This window comes from Xiphophorus hellerii, chromosome 5 (assembly GCF_003331165.1).
Source record: "Xiphophorus hellerii strain 12219 chromosome 5, Xiphophorus_hellerii-4.1, whole genome shotgun sequence".
Taxonomy (NCBI): domain Eukaryota; kingdom Metazoa; phylum Chordata; class Actinopteri; order Cyprinodontiformes; family Poeciliidae; genus Xiphophorus; species Xiphophorus hellerii.
The window spans coordinates 14,046,341-14,069,309 of NC_045676.1; the positions used below are offsets into that span (position 1 = coordinate 14,046,341).

General features: G+C 38.4%; 1 protein-coding gene across 7 annotated transcripts in view; it reads left to right on the forward strand.

Annotated features, from left to right (window-relative positions):
- Positions 1–22,585, forward strand: part of apbb2b (amyloid beta (A4) precursor protein-binding, family B, member 2b) — a 55,666-nt gene extending 33,081 nt beyond the window's left edge. For 2 of the 7 annotated variants that reach the window (XM_032562347.1, XM_032562350.1), the window contains 15 exons: positions 814–1,058; positions 1,458–1,580; positions 2,585–2,656; positions 3,992–4,042; positions 5,000–5,085; positions 5,376–5,436; positions 6,467–6,613; positions 8,197–8,324; positions 11,476–11,481; positions 12,225–12,339; positions 13,815–13,902; positions 15,295–15,375; positions 15,502–15,617; positions 16,991–17,170; positions 18,700–22,585. In XM_032562347.1, the coding sequence (XP_032418238.1) occupies positions 814–1,058; positions 1,458–1,580; positions 2,585–2,656; positions 3,992–4,042; positions 5,000–5,085; positions 5,376–5,436; positions 6,467–6,613; positions 8,197–8,324; positions 11,476–11,481; positions 12,225–12,339; positions 13,815–13,902; positions 15,295–15,375; positions 15,502–15,617; positions 16,991–17,170; positions 18,700–18,870 (1,670 nt within the window). In that variant the 3' untranslated portion in view covers positions 18,871–22,585. Of the gene's footprint in view, positions 1–813; positions 1,059–1,457; positions 1,581–2,584; positions 2,657–3,991; positions 4,043–4,999; positions 5,086–5,375; positions 5,437–6,466; positions 6,614–8,196; positions 8,325–9,004; positions 9,111–11,475; positions 11,482–12,224; positions 12,340–13,814; positions 13,903–15,294; positions 15,376–15,501; positions 15,618–16,990; positions 17,171–18,699 lie in introns of those variants that run through there. The other 5 variants (XM_032562348.1, XM_032562353.1, XM_032562349.1 and 2 more) reach the window with 4 other exon arrangements.
- The last annotated feature ends 384 nt before the right edge of the window (positions 22,586–22,969 follow it).

The following is a 22,969-nucleotide window of genomic DNA, read 5'->3' on the forward strand; positions in this document are numbered from 1 at the left end:
TAGGTACCCTCCTTAAGAGTGTCCATGATTTAATCCAACTCCTGTACAACTTAAATTAGTTAGATCTAGTAGAGACATCCATGTTTATTGCAATGTTGCTGCTCAGTTTCTGCCTGTTCCCACATTTGATGATGGATACTTTAGGCGTAGCACTTGACTTGTGATCGATTATTTTAAAAAAGAAATCAAAGAATAAAACCAATGAATGAATCTAAACTTCCAAGAAGAAGATGACACAATTACATCATTGAGTAGCAATATGTCTTTAAATGTCTTTATATATGTACTATTCTTTCGCTAGCGCATTTCAAATGTATCTCTTTATTGCTTTAAAACTGAGCCCAGTGTTTGTTTGGTTGTACTTTTTTGTGTTCTGTTCTATTTCTGCCTGTATGATCACTTTTCTAAATAGGCCTGGACCATTGTGTGTGTGTGTGTATGCGTGTGTGTATGTTGCATAATTGTATCAACAAGATTTGTCGCTGTTGCTTGAGAACATGGAGACATGGCTTATTTAAAAGACAGCTGCAGAGTGGTTTTGTAATCCTGGACAGCTGTTCCTTCAGCTCAGAGAGCAGCTGGATCATCCAGAAGAGTAACTTTCTGTGCAGTCGTACCATTGTGGTTATTTGTGAATTTGTCATATTTTGTGGGTGTTTGTTTATTTCAGTTAAGCAATAAATTAGTTTCTATACAATGTGGAAATTGATTTCTGAATTTAGGTTTAAATTAGATATAAGGGCTTGTGAATGCTGTCTGAAAAGCATGTGAAGGGTCTGCAAATCTTATTTTAATGTTTTAATCTCTCTGCAGATATCTGGAGTGAGCAGTCGTTCCAGACCGATCCCGACTTGCCTCCAGGATGGAAGAAGATCACAGACATGGCTGGTATCTACTACTGGCACATTCCTACAGGCACCACCCAGTGGGAGCGGCCCTCCACTCGTCCACCTCCACCTGGGCAGAATGAGACCCCGGCCCTGACTGACCCCACGGCCCCTGTGCCGCGTAAACACTCCCAGGGCTCCCTGAGCCCCCTGACCACTCCCGACCACGAAGTGAGAGGAAATGAAAACATAAAAACAACCATTGATAGTGGTTGTTTTTATTATTTTATGAATCTGCTGAAACGTCTACACTTGTTAATACGGTTTTGAAATCAGTTTATGATTTTTTAAAAATCCAAATCTACATTGTAGGAAAAAATATTTTTACATGTGGTATTTCATACTTAGATGATTAGATGAGTTTATGACATTTTCTGAACTTGGGACCTAAGAAAAAGTCCTGATAAACAACATGTATGTTATAATTGCTGTTTTTCTTAATATGAGAAATTATTTTCTTTTAAGACACAAAATAAGACATTGTTATGCTAACAGACAGTCACAGAGCTCACCAGAAGCTTTGTGATAGATACAACCTTCTTTTAAACAACTGCTTTCTTGTCATGACAGGCGGAGATCTTTTTCAGAGCGTCGACTCGTTCAGGAAGCACGACCTCTGACAGCTCAGTGGAGCCGCTCTCCAGTCATGAGTCCACTCTCCCTACATGTGGATTTGTTAACAGCTGCTACTTTGTAAGTATTAGACCATCTATAAATTTGTATTTGGACAAACGATCAAGGACTCCTTATCATTGAGAATATTCTCACCGTAATTTTTATGTAGTTTGTAAATACATATGTTACATACAGTATATATATGAAACAACTCGAAGTCAGTCATATTAGATGGAGAACATTGATTGTCTTGCCACAGGTTTTGTGTTTGGGGAAAAAAACCTCCCCCGTATCATAATGCTCCAAGCACTAATTAAAATAAAAAAATTTTAATTATTAAAATTTTAAAAATTAAAGTTTGGTTCAGAGTTAAAGCCTAGTCTCATCCGACCCAATCATCTTCTTCCACATGTTTTCTGTGTCCTTTACATTTCTTGCAGAAAACTGAAAATATGACTTTTTCTGGTCTTTCTCTTAATAGTTTATTTAAATTGACTGCTGTTGTTAGAAGGTTGATGACATAGAATAGAAGATCAAGTCTGCTTGGCTGCAAATGCTGAACAATTAATCATTGAAAACTTTATTTAGCGACATCAGACTAAACTTTCTAGATTTTTACCTGTCAAAAAAAATCTGTCTGTAATGTGGAAGTTTGTGGTTGTAATTTAACAAAATGTTAGAAATTACAAGCAGTTTGGATACCTTTAAAGAAGACCGTGTAAATTTATTACGGTTTTCCATTCTTTATTAAAACTGTCGTACGATCTGCGGCTGCCCTGACGTTTCAAATGTGGAACGCGGTCGTGCCGCGAGAATCAGTTGGCCAATCATGCTGAATGATAGAATAAAGTGAAGAGAGGAAAGGAGGCTGATAGAGAGCAGCGACGTCTAGATAAAATATTGATCCAGGGAGAATGGAGTGATGTTGACGGATGGATGTGCTCAGATGAGATTCTGGCACGTCAGTCTGTTGAGAGCGACCTCCATGCCGCTGGAGCCTTTGTCACTTCTCAATAAAAACTGTAATCCCGTTCACTATATTCTAGATTTTATTTAATTTTTCTTTTTCTTTCCCTTTTTAGCCTCGTTCCACGTCCTTACAGGAGACGCCCGATCAAGAAAATCGTTCTCAATATCATGAAGATGAAGACAAGGTAGGAGAATCAGTCTTTAGCCTCTCCTGTCTCCTTGGTAATTAACAATTTGTTTGTGGCAAAAATTAGGCAATTGATTCCTTTTGCAAGTGTTTTATTTTACTTCAGACACAGCATAAAAACTCGTAACAGACTTTATTTGAAGTACACCATATTCTTATTTAAACATGAAGTATTTCTGTATACATTCTGAAGTAATTGCCTTCGAAATAACAAAAGGACACTTTTACTGATCTCAAATGTTTCTTGAAGGTTAAAAATGTTTTATAACCTTCCTAAATGATCCCAGGCATATTCTTTAACTGTGTGTATTATATTAAACAATAGTTTATTATTAGGGTCGAGATAAAATTCTACTAAGGAACACAATAATTAGGGAATATTGCCGGACCTCTAAAAAAAACATTTTTTAGCATATGTTGGCGACCTCTACCTTTTCACCATCTACTGTATCTAGTTCTATACTTGTCTTATGCCCACTGGTGGATGATCTATGTACTACCAGTGGTAAGCGCCTTCGCTTTAAGTAAATACAAACATAAAGCAGCTATATATTTATGACTTCTTTAGATGTGAATGAATTGCAGTGGAAAATAATTACAAAGCTAATTTATTTTTGTTTTGTATGTCACCCTTAAATGTTTTAGATCATCAATCAAATTTGAATATCAGATAAATATACCAGATTAATTACAAAAAGCCATTTTCAAAAGATGGTTTCATTTATTAAGGAAAAAAGTTTGCCAAATCACGCCGGACCTCTGTGAAAAAAATAACTTCCCCCTAATAACCGGTTGTATTTATTGTCGATTACTATTTCACATATGGCCTGGTGGGTGTAACGTTTTCCCTTAATAAATGAAATCATCCTTTGAAAACTACTTTTTGTGAATTTCCCCAGGTTGTTAAAATTTGTGTGATCTGAGACATTTAAGTGTAAAAAATAAAAAAATAAAAAACAGAGAAAATCTGCAAGGGAATAAATCACAGCATTGTACATAAATTTTACATTAAAAATATATATACCGTACATATATATTTCTACATGAATATTACATTTATGTTTAATGTAAACTGTTCATATATGAACATATAAAAAATATTTAATTCTTATGAAATATTTGTAGGGCTATTCAATTTAAAAGTATTTTTTTTCAAAATGATAAAGTGTGGAGTTTTCTAATTAGCACGCCTCGTATCAGTGAGTTTGGAGTAAGTTTGTCAGATAACGACTTTCAACTGAATTTATTCCTCTGATGCCTCCTCCTCCTCCTCCTTTGACTTCCATGTGTCGACCCAACGCTATCTGTGTTTGTGTCTTAATGCTTTATGTAGAAGCAGGTGTGGAGTGAATTTGGAGGAAAAATTGATAGTGAAGTGTGGAAGGCAAGTATTACGCACCCAACGCTGGTGACTTCTGCTCCTCATCTGTCCTCCCCCTCCCATGTTTGAATTTAATACTCTAAAAGCTTGGGCAGCAGCATGCGTGGCTGATGCTTCATCATAGATGTCACCTCATTTAAGAATATGTTATCTGGCTGCAGTAACACTTTTAGCTGTTTTTGTTTTTTTTTGTTTTTTTTACTCGTGATTAAAAAACGCTCATCTTTTCATTGTAATTGCACAGCTATAAATGTGTTTGCACATAAAAAAATGTGTACATGTGTGTATCCAATGATTGTTAACATTTGTTTCTCAATGTAGCATGTCATGCTAGACTGTGCAACCACTTCTCTAATTTACCAAAGCCCATGGATGCATGCTGTTACATCCCGAGCGACTTCAAGATGTTTGCATTTTGGTTTTTTAAAATGTTTGTATCTCTTTGGTCCAACACCCACAGGGATTTAAATCATCCATTTAATAAACTCTTAAAAAGGGAACTCTTAAAGAGGAAAGAAAGTACACCCTCTCTAAAGTCTAGGGTTTTAAGTATCAGATCGTGATGAAATGATCAGGTCTGTCATCGGTTTAGCAATTTTAATCCACAAAAAAAACCTGACTACTGTCAAACAGTAGTGAACATTTTCAGAGTTTTCCAGAAAGCTTTGAAGCTGCAGAACACGGCATTTATGCCACTGCCTAGAGATTTGGCCATCCATTAACAATACCATTTTTCAATAACATTTTTTATTTTTTAAACCTCGGCTTTATATAAAGACGAAGCATTTCATCAACTACTCAGTCAACAGGTGTCATGACTTTGTCATTCATGATTTAAAGCTTAGCAAAACAGTATATTTTAAATGTTAGTTCTGTGGGAGTCTTTAAGATGTAAATTAGGTTAGTGATGTTTGTTCGGACTGTTTTAATCAATTTGATGTTTTTACTTCTGTGCATCAGGACCTGCAGGCGGCCACGGTGAACCCTGACCCCAGTCTGAAAGAGTTTGAGGGTGCTACGCTTCGCTATGCTTCTCTCAAGCTCAGGTGAAATGATTGTACACTGTAGCAAATTTCCTTTAAACGACTGTTTAAAGGCATCTAGAATCATGTCATTGCTATCCACTTTTTTATTGCTATATATATACACTATATTGCTATATTACTGTAAGTATTTTGCCAACCATCATTCAGGTGGTCCAAAGACTTCCTTGGCCTCAAGTGTTAAAAATAAACCTCATAAATTTAAATATTAGACAGAACTTTTGTTGATGTGCGCTCCTCTGTCCTTCATCTTATGTAGGTTTTTATTTTAACTGGCATTTTTTTCTTCTCAGGAATCATCCAACCACAGAGGAAAATGAGTCCAGCAGTGTAAACAGTGACCCAGAAGCTAAGGTCAGGAGTTCATGTGTGTTTATTATCAATTTACATCCATGTTATGAAAAATTTTAATTGTTTGGTAGCTTTTCATTCTTGTTTTGTTTTCGTCGTAACCACTCCACCATATAGAGGTTATTCTCAATGTATTATGACATCTTGCCATGAAAGGATTCTCTGTTTTTTTTTTCTTTTAATATTTCAGGATTCCAGATAGCTCTGAAGTAGTTTTTTTATTTCTACTTGGACATAAAAAATACCTGAAGATGCAAAAAAAGAGTAGTTAAAAATGGGTAAAAAAAAATGTTGCACTCAATGTCGTTTTTAAGAGAATAAAGCTATGATAAGAAAATGTTTTAAATAATGTTTGCAGCCTGTTTGAATACAGAAGGTATTTGATGCGATTCTCTCTTCTGCAGTTGTCTAGCTGGACAATATTGCCCCCTAGTGGAGGATTTCTTGTTGAACATCTGTGGTTTTCCTGCTGTGGTCTTAAACACATTCAAATCCAGCATCCAGATGATAAAGACTTTAGGCTTTAAGGTTAATTGATAAACAGTTCCATCGTCCAGTTGATTTATTTTGCAACTGGATTATTAGTATGATGACTCATCTGCAGTCCAATTCAGTGAGGCTAATGTGAACTCAATATTTGGCTGGAGTAATGGATAGATTTATTGTAGATTGAAACGGTTGTTTAGCTTGGTGGTATTAAGCTAAATTAGTGTAATGTGGTAGCAATCAGAAATTAAAGCGCACTGCAGTATTTTGTAGCTGCTTCTATCAAAGTCAAGGTAATGAACTCCACATCTACTTTGATTATTCTAAAAGTACCTTTAATCTCTGTAGCTTGACTCTCACCCTCTCTTTGTGAGTCACCACCATGATTTGCACCGCGCTTCCTCAGTTTACTTTTTGAGTAAACAACGGTATAGAAAGTTTTAAAACCACGACTGTTGATAAAACAAACATGTTGTATGTGTTTCATCATCATGCATCTCTGAAAGCTGATTGTGTAACTCACTCATGTTCTGTTTTTTGTTTCCAGTGTTTTGCAGTGCGCTCTTTGGGTTGGGTGGAGATGGCCGAGGAGGACCTGGCCCCCGGGAAGAGCAGCGTAGCCGTCAACAACTGCATCCGACAACTGTCCTACTGCAAGAACGACATACGGGACACCGTCGGCATCTGGGGCGAGGTGAGGGATGCTGCATACCATATGCGACTTTGTTTTGGGTATAAAATATTTTCTAAATGATTAAAGTAAAATAGTTTGGAGGTAAGAAGTCTCTGTGAAAAAAAATAATAAAAAAAGATTAGCATAAAGTAAAATGGAAACACGATGACAGCAATGGGCTCGCGGATGTGAGGAGAAAGAAGAGAGTAAGAGGGTTTTTTGCTGCTCGCTGTGCTGTGGATTTATTTAATGTGAACTGACAGAACATGGCGGTAGAGAGCTTCTTCTCCCTTTTGATAGCCCTTTATTTCCATCCCTTCTTTTACGAGTGAATAATTTATTTAGAGACCTAGGAGTACACACACCCCCCCCCCCCACACACACCCCCCCCCACACACACACACACACACACACACAAGTTCATATTTCTACCCATATTGGAACTTTGTATTGACTTGCAGTCATTTTAGTTACTGCATTAATGCCTAATCCAGACATTTCCCCAAACCTAACCAATATTAGTCTATTCCTAAACCTAAGATTAACCAAAACCTAATTAATATCATGCAGCTAAACGTAACCCCTAATCCTACACGACAGGGTACATCAGATTAGGACTGGACTGGACCAGTGGGTCTTATCTGGACCATAGCCAGAAAGGGTCCTCAATAGGATAGCTGAACATGTACTCACACACACACCCCTACACACACCTACACCCCCCCTCCACAGACACACACACTCATTAACATCATATGGTAACATATTCGCTTACTGGCAAAGACAGTTAAGCGCTCAGATGTAGAGGTGGAAATTTAGTCAAACTTCTTCTTTTAAAAGTTCATATGACTATTTAAATGATCACAAGACAGGATTTACTGAACAACAGTTCAGTAAATCATCCTGTATTAATGGAGTGTTGCATACACCTACTTGTGGGTACAGGGCTTGGCTGGTTGGGTCATACAAACAGCTGTTTATGGTTGCACAATTAGGAATTGATTAGATTGCCGAATTAAGGTGGCTCGGGCATCTCGTCATTATGCCTCCTGGACGCCTCCCTGGTGAGGTGTTCCGGGCACGTCCCACCGGGAGGACGCCCTGGGGAAGACCCAGGACACGCTGGAGGGACTATGTTTCTCGGCTGGCTTGGGAACGCCTTGGGATTCCCCCAGAGGAGCTGGAACAAGTGGCTGGGGAGAGGGAAGTCTGGGACTCCCTTCTGATCACAAAGCACCAAACATTCATTAGCATCTTCTTCTCTAAGATCTATTATCAGGTGAGGGAACAAGACACAGCGGAGGTTCATCCAAATGACAAAATACAGTATTGAAAAGCAGGATTTTGAATGTATTGCAAGTATTACATCCAAGCAGTACTTTTAAGGACTGCTTTGACATTGTTTTGACGACTGCAGTTTGACCAGTTGTGAATATCTACAACCGTTCTACTCTGTTAGTCTACAACGGTTCTGCCATGTCACTGTGTTTATTAGGCAGGTACATAAATGTTCCTGATACAGCGGCAGAAAGTTAGGACTGTCTGTTCTGATACTTGTGATCAGTGATTAGTGATTTATTCATCTGTGTGTATTTTTTGCATAGGGGAAGGATATGTACCTGGTGCTGGAGAATAACATGTTGAACCTGGTCGACCCAATGGACCGCAGCGTGCTTCATTCCCAGCCCATTGCCAGTATCCGTGTCTGGGGTGTTGGCCGGGACAATGGCAGGTCAGTTACAGATCTACTTTCTTGTCCTTCTTACTCCAATTGGGCTTAAGATGCAGTGGTGCAAGTTACCTTTCATTTGTCTGTTGGCATTTATTTTCTGTGTTTGCTTTTTCTTCTTTTAAATGTCACATTTAATTCTTTGATAATTCACTCGACTCTCCCACCTTAGTAAAAGGACATGAGGACAGGAAGGAAAATTCATAGCAACAAGATGGAGTTCATGATTGATGATAAAGCTAGATTAATTAATGAAAGGAACATTTTAAGAATCGTTCATTTGGAAAGGATATTAAAAAGCACTAGACCTTCCGTCCATTTGCCATCACCTTTTGCAGCGATGCTGCAGCTTTGTGACCATTAGGGGGAGCTGTTCACTGCTTCAAGCAAAACCAAAAAAAAACCCAGCTTAAGGGATGATGTAGACCAGAGTGGGTGGGAATTCCTTTACAGTCACTTCACACATGACTGCACCTAGTTATTCGATCTGAAATCCTCGAGAACAATTGAACTGACCTAAAATCACTCCGTCTAATAAAATTAATGTGTGTCTTTTGCACATCTATACTCAGGAGTGTCAAAGCAGTGAGAACAGCTCAGCTGCAGCAAAAGGAGGAGGGGGCGGCATGGTGAGGGAACCGACGGGAGAGAGAGAAAAGCTGTCAGAGAGGGGGAGGTTTAGTTAGTTCTACCAGGGTGTGGATCAGACAGGTTAGAGGGAGTGCAGGAGCCTGCAGGATCACACTCTAGTTTTCAGGAATACACGCTGAGGGAAGAAAACAGACCTCTGTGAGTATATTTGATTCCATCATTTTCTGATCTGTTGTGTTTGCAAAAAAGTAGAAAAACCTCAAATTTGAGGGTTTTCTAATCAGATTTTTCTGATTTGTGTTTGTATCCTCTGATCTGATGCGGGCTTATTGCGATTTTGAAGAAACTTAAGTGAAGTGGATGTGTGTGCTTGTTGCAAGGGACTGAATAGACCTACTGAGACGCCCAAATGATGGCAAATGTATAATGTAAATATGTAGATTTTAAAATGCTTTTTTTCTTTTCTTGGTTGAAAGTAATTTTTTTTCTCCTTTTAAGGAGAAAAAAATGCACCTCATTTTTCTGCTTAATAGTAAAAAATGTGCAATCAAAGTTTATCAATTATTTATTGCAATCAGTACTAAGGTTCATAAAATTAATCTTTGCCCATGTAGTTTGTACATTGACTTAAGACTTTTAAGTTTTGGCTAATTTCTGATGTCAATTGTTTTTATATACAACACTATAAGAAACAGCATTGCAATGTAATTTTTCTAGGTTAAAGTCAGTGTTCAATAATTACTTTTGCGTATGTGACGAGAGTTGCTATAAAACATTGTTTTACTGATTTTAAAATAATGACAAAATGATTGGAGTTTAAGATTTAAATGGCCTTTGCAACTCATACTAGCACTTAGCTCAGCTAGCATCTCTAATACTGCAGTCTCTCTGTCTTTCAAGACTATAGGTCCTTACCATAACTGAGATTTCCTCATTTCTTCTAACATTTCCAAAAACAGCATGCTCCATTACAGAATGAGGTTTAAAGCTCAAAAGAATAAACTACTGAACACTTTTATCTGGACTTCATTAAGCCTTCTTGTTTGCAACTGTCCACATGGAGTATTGTTGTTTTTAGGACTTGAGCCTGGTTTACAGTGTGATGTTATTGGCTCTCCGAAGCAAAATCTTTCTTCACAAAATTAATTCAGTGGTCTGTGGCTGTAGTGTAACAGACAGAGCACCGATTTAAAGCTTCCATCACCAAAGAGTACTTTATATTCACAATATCTGGCAGGGACATAAAGTTTCTGAAAAAAATATATATAAATCATTTAGTGTGACTGAACACATCGGCTTTAGTCCTCTTTTGTCCAACCGTGAATGCTTCCACTGCCGTCTCCTTTTCCTCCTCCTCTTTTCACTTTGCAGTGTCTGCCTCTTCTTATCAGCACATGAAACTTTTCGTCTATTTATTGTTGGACTATGTCTCTTGAACCTTTCTGACAAAATTCTCCTACAGCTCAATCATGTGGTGAGACAGGAGTTAATGGTAAGATTTTGTAATGTGTAGCACAGAGGGTGTGACATGTTCAAGTCCTGCACAGTATTTGAAACGGCACAGTGTGTGGTGGGCTATAGCCCATAGTCAAGAAAAACATAACATTTTAAAGTATTCACTGGTTGGTCACCAGTCAGGGCTGATTAAGCCCGACAACTGACTTGTCAGTGTCTCTGTAACAGAAGTTCATCTGCTGCAGAGATGGTTCTGTTCATTCCTCCCTCTGATTCTTTCACTGCTGTGAAGGCCTGTAGCCGTTTTATCACCGTGCAAGCAGCACTTCTGTGACCATCTATCTCTTTATTTGGTGTGAAACTTACTTATCGCCGCAGGATTGTAGATTCCCTGAGCAAACGGGCGTTGACCTAATGATCACGTTTCATTTGAAATGAGATGCCACTCCCAGCCTCTCACCCTATTTCTCCACTTTTCCTTTCTGTAACTTATTTCTTTTATTCAGACTGTAGTTTGGTTCTTTTACACTTGTCTTTACCATTATTTTAAACACTTCATATCAAAAATGCAGTCTTAGAATATCTGCTTTGAATTGCAAATTTTTTTTACTTGCTTATAAACGTATGCACACTCCTTTAACTTTTTAATGTCACAAGTAACCTGATTTTAGTGTTTTTTTTTGTAGAGTTTATGTGCTAAACCAGAATAATGCAGCCTGTAACTTTGAAGTGAAAGGAAAACATTACATTTGATTTTAATTGAAACCATTTTTAAGATGCTTTTGAAACTCTAAACATGAGCAGCCATGAGAAAGCCAGGATTTTATCATTTTTTTCATTTTTCAACCACTCCAATCCTCTTTCTAACTTCATTGTCTTTTTGCATATCTTTTTGCATATCTTCTGAGTAAACTCTTTTTATTTTTTTATTTCTTTTTCAGCTGCAAACAAGATGAGAAGTGACTGGCTGAAATGTAATAAGATGTCTGTGTTAGCCTGGCTTTTTGCAGCTTGTGTCTCCCACTGCTGGAGTCAGTTGTTTTTAATGTGTGTTTTTTCATTTTTCTTCTAACTGTCCTCCTTTCCTCTCATGCTTCCTTGGACACAGAGAGAGGTAAACACATTCCTTCCTCCCATAAACAATCCCCCCTCTGTCATATCTGTTAGTTTTTATTGTTTAATTTCCTCTGTATCTCATTTTTTCTGATTTCCACTGTAGCTTTTGATATCCTGTATCACCCTCGACAAATACACAGGTTGACCTCCTGCGTCCTTGTGTGGGTCTGCAATCTTTTTTTATTGGATGTGCAGACACACAGGAATGTTTGAATGTGTGTGAGGATATTGGCTTAAAGAGACCATCGGCTCTGTGTGTTTTGAATTTTGAATTGCCACGCTTTAGACTGGTCCACAATCATCCTCAAGTTTTTTAATGATAAAAACATTTATGCCTCATGAACTTGCTCACATTTGATTAGTGTGACTTGCATCTGTATTCGAATCTACTCTGATAACCTTAAAGAAAAGTGCAACTTATTATTTTCAGACGTCACCTTATTAGTTGTTGTCCAGCTGTTTGAGATCTGATGTCCTCAGTGGTTTGTTAGAGAACATTAAAGAACAAAGCAGGTCCATCTAATCTGGTCAGAGTTGATGGACCAAGATACAGATAAATTTTGATAAAACCTGTTTGGCCACTGAAGGAGTTTATCTTTCAGTAGGAAAACATTCCTAAAAAGTTGTATTGTATGTGTATGAATGTGTCTGCATCGCATCGATAAGCATCACTTCTTTCTCAGCTCTCGTCTGTGCTCCCAAACATATCGCTGTTAAACGGTGACTTGTTTTGTTTTTCAGGGACTTTGCGTACGTGGCGCGGGACAAAAACACCAGGATCCTGAAATGTCATGTGTTCCGCTGTGACACGCCGGCCAAAGCCATCGCCACAAGTCTGCACGAGATCTGCTCCAGGGTGAGTTGCTCAAGCAGCAGGATGCTGCAAAATCAAAGTCAAGTTGAATAATGAGCCTCCTAAAGCCGAACGCCCGGCGCACCATACTATTAACACACATAGGAAACCTCTGAAATACCGAATTAATGCTTTAACATCACCCTCATTCTGTGATGTGACTGCCTGCCAAATGATGTTGGCAAGATTTTAGTTTTACTTCATCATTAAAATTTTACAATATGTGTACTTGGTTTTATCTTTGCTCAGGTTATTTGGTGTCCTTGTTGTTTCTTCTACCCAAACACAATTATCAGGAGGTGTCCTGTACTCTGTACGGTTCTTCTTGTGAATATAGATTCATTTTAAAACAGCGCCAGAATACTGATAATTGAACCGTCATTTGTTTTTACTGTTTCTGCTACAAATGTGGGATTAATAGGTGTTTGTTTGTTCCAATAAAATATTGGTAGAGTTGAAGCTTTAATTCATAGTCTGGAGGGGCTCTTTAAATGTCATATTAGTCATGTTTATGATCTTATTTGGAGCTGAGTTCTGTTCACAGTAGAAACAGAAACATTTTATAGGTTCATCTGGGACTTGGTTGTTTCAATTTATTGTAAACCCCCAACTCAGTGCATTGAAACCAAACATGGACTATATTACTAAAAGGGTTGGGTTCCCCCTGTGGATGATTAATTGCAGATTTTCCAACCTCACCAGTGGCTTCAGGTGCGTTAATACAAGCAATAGGGTGATACCAATGAGGATGATATGAAAAAAAATGCCACTTATGCATTAAGTCTTATTATAAAATGCCATCACTACTAATTACTCCACATTGAGGATGTCATATTTGGTTCCTGCTTGTTGCTGATTGTTTCTGGAGGGGAAGATGAGGAGGCGGGTCATGTGGTGTGTGTTTGGTCATGTGATAGTGATGCACTGCAGAATTTTGGGGAGTTTAACTGAAGAAGAGAAGAAGTGGTGAAGCAATCAGTGTGGTCGTTTTTTTTTTTTCTCAAGATGTGGAAGGGAAGTAAAATATATCTAATGTATAACATTGGAAAATATCCGAACTGGTCACTGCAGGGTCAGTTGAGCTGCTCCTCTGATCTGACAAACTCCTGATTAAAAACTCTGTGCTGCAGGTTTGGCGATTTATATGTTATAGAAGACTAAAAAGTGTGAATGATTCTCTCTCTTTGAGCTGTTTGGTTCTGTTGCTTTATGCCTTTAAATTGTGGCGCTGGAGGAAATTTTTTATCTTTTTAGTTTTAAACTGTGACTGGTTTAATTTTCTCTGTGTTTTCCTGTGTTCATTGGGTAAACAGCAAGACAGTATCAGCTGTGAAGCTGCTCCAGCGCTCTTTCCTGTAATTGTTTTCATCTCCCTCCAGCTCTTGTTCTCATCCACTTTCACACACATTATTACATCTTTTCTTTTCTTCCTGTGTGTGTGTTTCCGCCTCGGTGTGAAAATCCTTTCTTTTCTGTAGATAATGACGGAGCGAAAGAATGCCAAAGCCATGGCAGGAGGTTCACTCCAGGACAGGATGCAGGCAGGGCTGGACCTCCCTTTACAAGGTGCGCTTCATCAATATATTCACCCTGTGTGTGTGTGTATGGAGAGACGATGAATTCTGCAAGAGACACAAAATAGTAAATGTTATCACCTTTGGGGCAGTGTGGGAGGATAGTGAATGTTTCACAGCAACATTCTTTGCTAAAGCGGCGTGTTTTTACCAGGAGCATGAGAGCAGCTAGAAATACAAGTCATGTTGGAGTCATTAAACTCCACTGATGTGGCTCTAAATAACAATGTTCATATCTGTGTGTACAAAGCTTTGTTTTGGTTATGCTGAGTTAAGCTCTACTGCACGTAGAAGTGTTGATGACTATTTAATTAAATCGAATTTATTGGCTGCCCATTATTTGGTGAATGCATTTGTATACCCTAAAAAAATAACAATTACGAAAAAAGAAAAGTAAACGCATTTAAACTCTAATATATTTACCACCCAGCAGCATCCTTCCTCACTCCCATCCGGTTTCTTTACCAAAACTACAAATTCTGAAAACGTATTAAATACCTTGCAGGTTTTAAGGGCTTAGGATCCAGTGCACAAGCATAATGACTCAGTGTTGCGTCATCTCCTCTTTACACAGTCACACTTCCAAGAAAGATGAAGGAGAAGTATTTCATTCTTTCATGTCATTTCATCAAACACATTTGTTGGCAACCGTGTTTAAAAATGTCTAAAACCCCCCAACCCTGAATCTTTTATTAAGGTAGCATAATTTGTCTCAGGAAAGGTTATAAAAACCCAACCCTTTAATTTTAGTACATTTGTTCAGCAGATAAATATGTAAACAATTGTTTCTTTAAAAAAAAAGAAACTGGTTTTACAAGTATTGGTGCACTGAAAATTCCCATTAAAGCTGCATTGGGAGTTCTGAGAAAACTGCAAAATTTGAAAACTTACAAATTCCTTTCTGAGAACTTAGGAACTATAAGCATAGCTGCAGCAAACCTGCAATTATGAGTTGGAACGACAGGAATGGTGTGAGCGCCACTTGTGTGCGTGTACATGAGTGTGATTGGCATCGCTAAGACCCTCCTCTTGGCTCTGATTGGCTGTTCCTGACAGTTTGCTATTGACAGACATGTGAATTACCACTTGTTGTCCAGTAAATATTTGTTTGTAATACTTCATTTACAAGAACTTCATACTGAAGGTTTTTATTTCATCTAATTAAATAAAACTTAACAAACCCTACTTGAGAGCAGTACTAAGTTTGAATTGGGTCATGATGTCGTTTCATCTCTAGCCTGGTTTTGACACTGAAATATATCATAGCAGAAACGTGAGATCCTAATGTTGAGGTGGGAAATGGTGTAATTTAATGCACTACATTGTAAAACACTTCCTGTTGCTCCAAGCTGTTGTTAATGTCATGATGAATTTTTCCCAGCAGAGTTTCCCACACCAAAGACGGAGCTGGTTCAGAAGTTTCAGGTCCTCTACCTGGGCATGATGCCTGTGGCCAGACCAATAGGTCGGTGTAACACGCTGACATGTGCCTGCAAATGTAGTTAGAAATTTCTCTGCAGTGTTACATTTGGTGCAAATGTGATTTCATTTGTGAATCTTGTTTGATTTGCTATAATATTCTCTTTTCCAGGCATGGATATACTGAACGGAGCCATTGAAAGTCTGATTGGCTCTTCCAACAGAGAAGACTGGACTCCTGTGGCCCTTAATGTGGCAGATGCCACTGTGACCATCAGCAAAGACAAGGTCAGACATCTGCTGCTTGACTGTTCCTGCTAAACTCTCCTGTTTTCTTTCTCTGCTGCTTTTTATAGAAAATGTCTTCTTAGACAAGTACTGCTGAGTTGATTTTATTTTTGTCGTTGCTCAGACTGAAAACAGATTAGGTTGCCCGATGTAGCCATTGCTGAGTTAATGAGGTCTAACTAGCTGTTAGCGCTCACTACTTTAGGATTAATGTACCTTTCCAACAGCTTATGATAATATGACGTCTTTCTGCTGCAGGTTGAGGCCAATAAATACTTTGCAAGTCAGCAAAATTAGCTCTCTTTCCCAAAGCTACAAGAACAAAGTACTGTCATTCTGTCCCTGGTTTTTAAGTTCTTGCAGCTTGTTTGTGAGGCAGAACCTTTCTCTTGTGTTCTAATCAAGAGAAAGAAAGCTCCCTGGGTTTATGAATGTTTTTGCAAGCAAGAACTTTGTTCTTTTAACCGCAAGTAATTGAGAGCAAGTTTTTCTGCCCTTGCAGTAGTGCTAGTGGCCTTTAGGGAACACCCTTGAACTTTGAGATTTCCCAAAAGCTGGCTGCATTTCAAATGAAGCCTATTTGATGACAGAGGTTAAATACTATGGAAGTTCAAACAGAAAAACTTTGCTGTGCTTTGTTCAACAAAGTTATCACCTGAAGTTTTGCTCTTGCTTGCTTTCTTGCAGTCCCATTGAATCGGAGTCAGGTCTCTAAAAGATAATGTTTCCTTTTAAATAGTTCCTTACATCCATCATCTGACTTGGAGCTGCAAAACATTCACATCACATAATTTTGAAGTGTTACTGAATATTGAAAAGAAAATATAAAACACGTTTGTAACTCAGGTTTTTGTCACTTCTCTTGTTGCTTTTCATAATCTCCAAACTTCTTGGTTACTAAAATCCACCTTAGTTATGAGTTTAATGTAGAGTAAAAGTCTAATAATAAGTTATTACAAATCAGTTATAATGCATACTACTTAAATAAAACTATCATCCTCCACATATTATATTGAAACTCTGACTTTATTGTAAACACCTCATTGATTTTGAAAATAGACAGGCTTTACTTTTCATCCCTCGGTGCCAACTTCCACACTGAGGATTGTATTTGAGCAGATGGTGTGCTCACTCCTTAGAAATGTTGAATTTATTAAATCAATTCAGTTTATTAAATTATCATATTCTAATCAGCAGCTAATTTCTTTGTGAATCTCCAAATAAAGTGGAAGACGATCATAGTACCTCTGAATAAATATATATTGCTGTTTAAGTGCATGACTCAATCCAGTTGTTGTGTTATGTCTTATTCAAATCAACTTTTACATGAAGGTAATTGTTTTGATTAATCTCACACCCATATTTCTGACTAGGATGAAAAGGAGGTGCTGGTGGAGTGCCGCGTTCGTTTCCTGTCTTTCATGGGCGTCGGCCGTGACGTGCACTCATTTGCCTTCATCATGGACGCTGGCGGCCATCGCTTCGACTGCCATGTCTTCTGGTGTGAGCCCAATGCTGGAAGTGTGTCTGAAGCCGTGCAGGCTGCTTGCATGGTGAGTCTAACTGGACCGAAACACATAAATCGAAGAGAAGAAGTAGGACGATTACAAAACTAAAGATTGGAGGCAGAAATTGTGTTTTATTTCTTCTCCCCTTTGAATAAATAACCTCAGAGCGCAGTGTTAAAATCTCTGTGCTTTTATCCTTCTGTTTTATATGTGCTACTTTAAAACTAATTAACAGCAAAGAAACCATGTTTATTGCTTTGATATGTCTGCATTTAATATTTATAAGGGATGCATAAAATCTGAAAAGAAACTGAAATCAATTTAATTATCTTTGTTGTCAGTAATAACATTGGAGATAAAGGTTAATAGACACATAACAGTGAAATAGCATAAAATGATTTAACTTTGGTCTGATCTCCAGCAGCATTAACAGGCGCACACACACAGACAACTGGGCTGTTCAAAGAGTACAACATGTCAGGTTAATAACTGCACCATCCAAACTTTCTTCCTCCATGCTTTCCCTACAGTAATTAGCTGTACAAACTATTTATTTCTCCTCTCACTCTGTCAAACAATAATGGCTAAATATAAATGTGATTAATGTTGCAGGTAGGGCTGCACATGTAATTTGTATTTCAGCTTTGATTTCATCCTTAAACATGAAATCCTTCCCTGTTGATCCATAGTTAAATCACAGATGCACAATTACCAATGACTGATTGCTGGTGAAATAACAAATGTTCAATAATGTTTTGTATCTTAAGTCTTAAAGTGGGCCTACTTTCTTTTCCCTTCTGATAGTTGTTCGTTTTAAGCGGGAAGGCGCAGATCAATATTAAAAATGATTGAAAGCCATTTAGCTCGTTTTGACATTTCAAGGTCCAGCACTAAATATGTCAGTGTTTCAGGGTCCAATAGAAACATTTTATTAATGCTATAGTGAGTTAGAAATGCATGTTCACATGATCCAAAAATATTGTATTAGTGTGTGTTAACCAACAAATAAAAAATAAAAAAAACGTTGTAGTTACAACTTGACACCATCAAGGGGATATGAATACTACAGCAAGGCACTGTGTGTAATTTTTAAAAATATTTTTTATTTAACTTATCATCATCATTGGTGATAATTACTGTTTACAGTAATCTTGAGTGAATGAATGAATGCTAATGATTTCACAGTGTGTTTATTCTGTCCTTATGTTTGCTGTGTTTACAACCCAAAAGCACCATCTGCAATGTGTGGCGTTTCTGCCAGCCCGTCGGTTTGGGCTGCACCTCTCCGTCTGCTGGCTGACATATGAGATTGGTCCACTGCAGGCGAGGCCATTGATCACACATCTGAACTTTGGATATATGACCACACACAGACTCACACGCTCCGAAGCAGATTGACGGTGGCAAGAATCGTTAGTCATTACTATTGATCACAGTCAGCAGCCTGCGCCAGTCCAGCTTCCTCCTTGACTCTCCGTCTTTCTCTCACACACCTCCACCGCCGTCCACTCAGCAGCTGTAACTCTCCGTTATTTACAGTTTTCCTCTGTGTTCTCTCTCTTTTTGTCTCTCAGCTGCGGTATCAGAAGTGTCTGGTGGCCCGGCCGCCCTCCCAGAAGGCCTGCGGCTCGTCGCCCCCTGGAGACTCCGTTTCCCGTCGGGTATCGACCAGCGTGAAGCGAGGCGTCCTGTCTCTCATCGACACCCTCAAACAGAAGAGACCCGTCACAGAGCTGCCGCAGTAACGGCAGCGAGCCGGTACGGGCTTCCCAACACAGCTCTCAGTCACCACGGAAACATCACCGCTTTGCTGCCAAGACCCCGTCTCCATCACAGACTTTAACAGCAGTAGAATGTGGTGGAGTCTCCAGTGGCTTTTATTTTTGTTTTTTTTTGGAAGCAAATCTTAAGCGTTTCTCAGTCGAGTAGCTGTTAAAAAAAAAAAAAAGATTCCGAATCAAACAGGAGCATCCAAGATAGTCGTGTACATGACACTCATTTCTGTCAGTAACGGCACGAGGAGAAGAGGGAACAACCTGAAGAAGAAGCAGGAGGCGCTCCTTCAAGCACAGCACTCGTGCCAAGACCGAGCTCGTCGCTGACCAAAACGCTCATCTCTCCATGCTTTCTGTGTATCTGTGTCTGCGCCTGTCAGCATGAAGCTCCACACCGGGCCACACTCCCCTGTCATCGTTTAGTCTGTAGTGGCTCTTCTCCCTCTCGTCGTCCTTTAGTAAATCTAAACGTCAGAACAAAACAAAGAGAGAGAACGAGCGAGAAAAGCCATGATGTTCTTGTTCCTGGATGAACAAAGGAAGCTGCTACGGACTTGAGAGATTCCAGTGCAACCTGTTCAGCTGAGCGTGCATGAAGTTGTTGTTTTTTGTTTTGTTTTTTGTTTTATCTAAATGTGATCCATTCGAAACGATGTGGAAACAGTGCTGCTGCTTTCAGAGACAAGAGGAGGAAAATCAGAAGGCTGCATACTTTTTGGCCTTGGGACGAGCGGTGCCTCGTCACCGGAATCATCCTTCATATCTTTCCTGTGTTTTTGTTTGTTTTTTTCTTTAGTTCTTTTTTCTTTTAAGAAATTACAGATAATAGCCATATCAGAGGAAGAGCTGTGGGACAGTTTTCCCTCACTGGTATTCAGTGCTAGACTTGCTGCTTCAAACACAGGAGACATCAGTATGCTGGAGGGAAATCTGATAGTTTCTCTTCAGTCCCACCTCACTCCCTGGAGACGCTGGGTCCTTTAATAAAGGTGGATCACCTGGAGGATGAGAAAGGAGACTTTAGGAATGTTTTTTATTTCAGCCTTCGGTTTTCAAAGGAAAACCCAGCAGAACGTTGGAGGGGCTCAAACCGAGCAGGACTTTCTGGCGCTGCTATTTGTTTTCACAGGCCAGAGTGCTTTTGTTTAAGAAAATTTTCTTTTGAATTTGTTTTCACCAGTGCCATGGGTATGTTTTCAAAAAAACACAAATCCCCTTATTTCCCTTGTCTATCTCTGAACTGTCACATACTTAGCTGACATGTTTGGATGTAAGATCATCTTTTATTCCACCTTAAACCTCAGAACAGTTTGCTAAGCCCCTCCTCCAAAACGTTATCCAATCACAGCACCAGAAACTTGGCTTTTTTTTTTTTTTTTTACTCAAATTGTGTTAACGTTGCTTAAAAACAATTAACTCATAGATCTGACAGGTGATACAAGATGAATTCAGGCGGTTGAGGCTTAGCAGACTAATTGTTATAGATCAAATGTCCTATGAAAGAATTAGTATACCACCAGGAAAAAACTGTTGGCTTTTGACTATATTCTTAAACTTTTTAGGTTTAATGAAATACTTAAGCCTCAAGGGTAAATGATGAAATTATTTCGTGGAGACATTAAATCCACCCACGGCATCAGATGCGGGAGCTTCTTTCTTTAAAGGGTTTCTATGACTCAAGATTAATTTGTTTTGAGTTGGTGTAAAATTGTTTTAAATCCTTCAACATCCCACTCTAAAGGATTTGTCGACTCATTTTTCCAAAGTTTTGGTCTTCATGTCCGAGCAGCGTGAAGCGAGGTCAGTGAGATGTCGCTGAATTATTACGACCAATGTCGCTCCTATAAGGAAAAAGTCTGTGTCATGGCGGTCTAGCACAGCGTCACGTGATTTATAGACTTCCCACTTGGAAGCACCACAACAGCGCCCCCTGCAGTCAGAATTTCTTTTCTACTGAGAAAGTTGGTTTTTGTCCAATATGGCTGCCTTCAATACAAATCTCAGTGAAAGTAACCTGTATAAACTATTTATTAGCACCTCTCATGGTTTCATATTCATGTGCACTATCTGCATTTTGTTGTTTTACAATTGGAAGACTTTATGCCATAGGAAAAATAAGACCGCCATTCTACACATTTGACACTATAGCAAATATAATTTGATTGATAAATAAACCAGCATGCCTTTGATTTAATTCTTCTTTGGTTTTTATTCTTTTTTTATATTGGCCATGTCGAAAAGGCAGATGGTCTCATCCCAAAGTTTTAAAATTTAGGACATTTCAGTTGAGAAAACACAAACATAATTTTTTATACCTTTTTTTGTCATTCAAACTAAAGTAATCAACGTCAATTAGTTTTTCTGTATAACGCACAGAAATATTAATTCCCAAGTTTCCTAAAAATACTTAAATCCTCGTCTCAGTATCATGTGTCATCTCGAATAGATGATTTATTACATATATCAAATCGTTACACACCAACACATATTACTGCTTTATGACTGGTCCGTTTGGTAAAGATGATCCACAACCTTGGCCCTTTGCTGCTGTTGAGCTTATTTGGTTTTAAATTAGCCATACTATTTCTAACTTTTGATTTTTAAAATACTAATACCTTTTTCATTAATATTACTTCTTACACTTCTCTGTCTTCCTCGATGACTCCATAAAATAAAGCCTGATGTGCTTGTAATGCAATAATAACGTAAAACCTAAGTAGCACACACTGCTTCAGTGAAAGTCAGTAGTTTGCTGGAAGAAGTCAACAGTTTCTGTGTGGTGTACTAACTCGAGACACGAGTGTTGGTGCATCTTTCTTGTTTTGTAGCCCGTAGCTCTAAAGTGAATTCACACAACTAAAAGGAACTTGTTTTGTGACAGAGACTGATGAGAAAATTCAGCAGATTTCCCTTTTTTGCAGAAGGATGTTGACATGTGAATAAGATGACATCTGTGTGTACAGAAAACCCACCCAGTGTAACATTTATCATTGTTATAAGCTATGCCTTTATTTTTGAATGTCTCTTATTTTCTTATACGTTATTAAAAAAAAAGCCTTTTCTGAATCATACCAAATGGCCAAAGTGTAAAATACGTATATAAATTGTTGTAGATAGGAAAATATGAGAGCAAATAATGAAAAGCGAGGAGGCGGTTGGACATTTTTACACTTTAGTTGATGCTGAAATTAACTGTGCGATTTTTATCTATGCATTCTTTTGATCTGGAGAAAAAGGAAAGTCATGAGGAGCGCTGCATGGTCGAAAGAGAGACGGCGTGTATTGAACAAAACTATTTTTTATTTTATTTATTCTATTTTATAAAAGGTATATAAACTGATTTTATTAGTTGGAAGCAAGTCTCTCGATGCTGTCATTATTTCAGACCCCAGTCAACTCTTCAAACGTCACATAAAGCTCCCGGTTCGCAGAAACAAAGCAGATAAAGGAATATATCTTCACCCTGTACAGTGATCACTTACCGCTGAGGGTCCACTGCTGCTCAGAGCGTCAGACTGAGGAAGAGGAGGACGAGGGCAGCAGCAGTGGACTTGCAGCCTTTCTGTCAAACTCACACAGACACCCACCGTCCATTCGATGGATGTGTTAGCTTCCGTTTGCTGCTCACCAATTTGTACACTTTAGCAATGTAACCAATTGTGAGAATAAATGGCATAAAACACTCTTCCTGGTCTCTTTTTATTTGAATTAAACCACACGTATTCCATTTTTTTCTCTTTAATCTCTTTTCATTGAAAGGTAGATTTGAAAGATGATTTTAGTTTGAAATCTGTAGAAATAAACTGGTGCCTACGTTTGACAATAATAGCGGAAGATTTTTCCTCAGTGGTAAAAGTTGCTCTGTCACCTTCTATTAATAAATGTCAAAGGTTGAGGCATCTGTTAGTCTTTATTAAGATCTGAATATTTTTGATTACAGGGTCAGTCCTCAGCATGCAGGACGACACCTTTGTTTGCAGTCAGTACAGAGCAGCTCTGTCATTCTTTTAGATCCTTATTTTGACAGCTGCTCTATATTTCTTCCTTAATTTAACGTAGAATTTTGCTG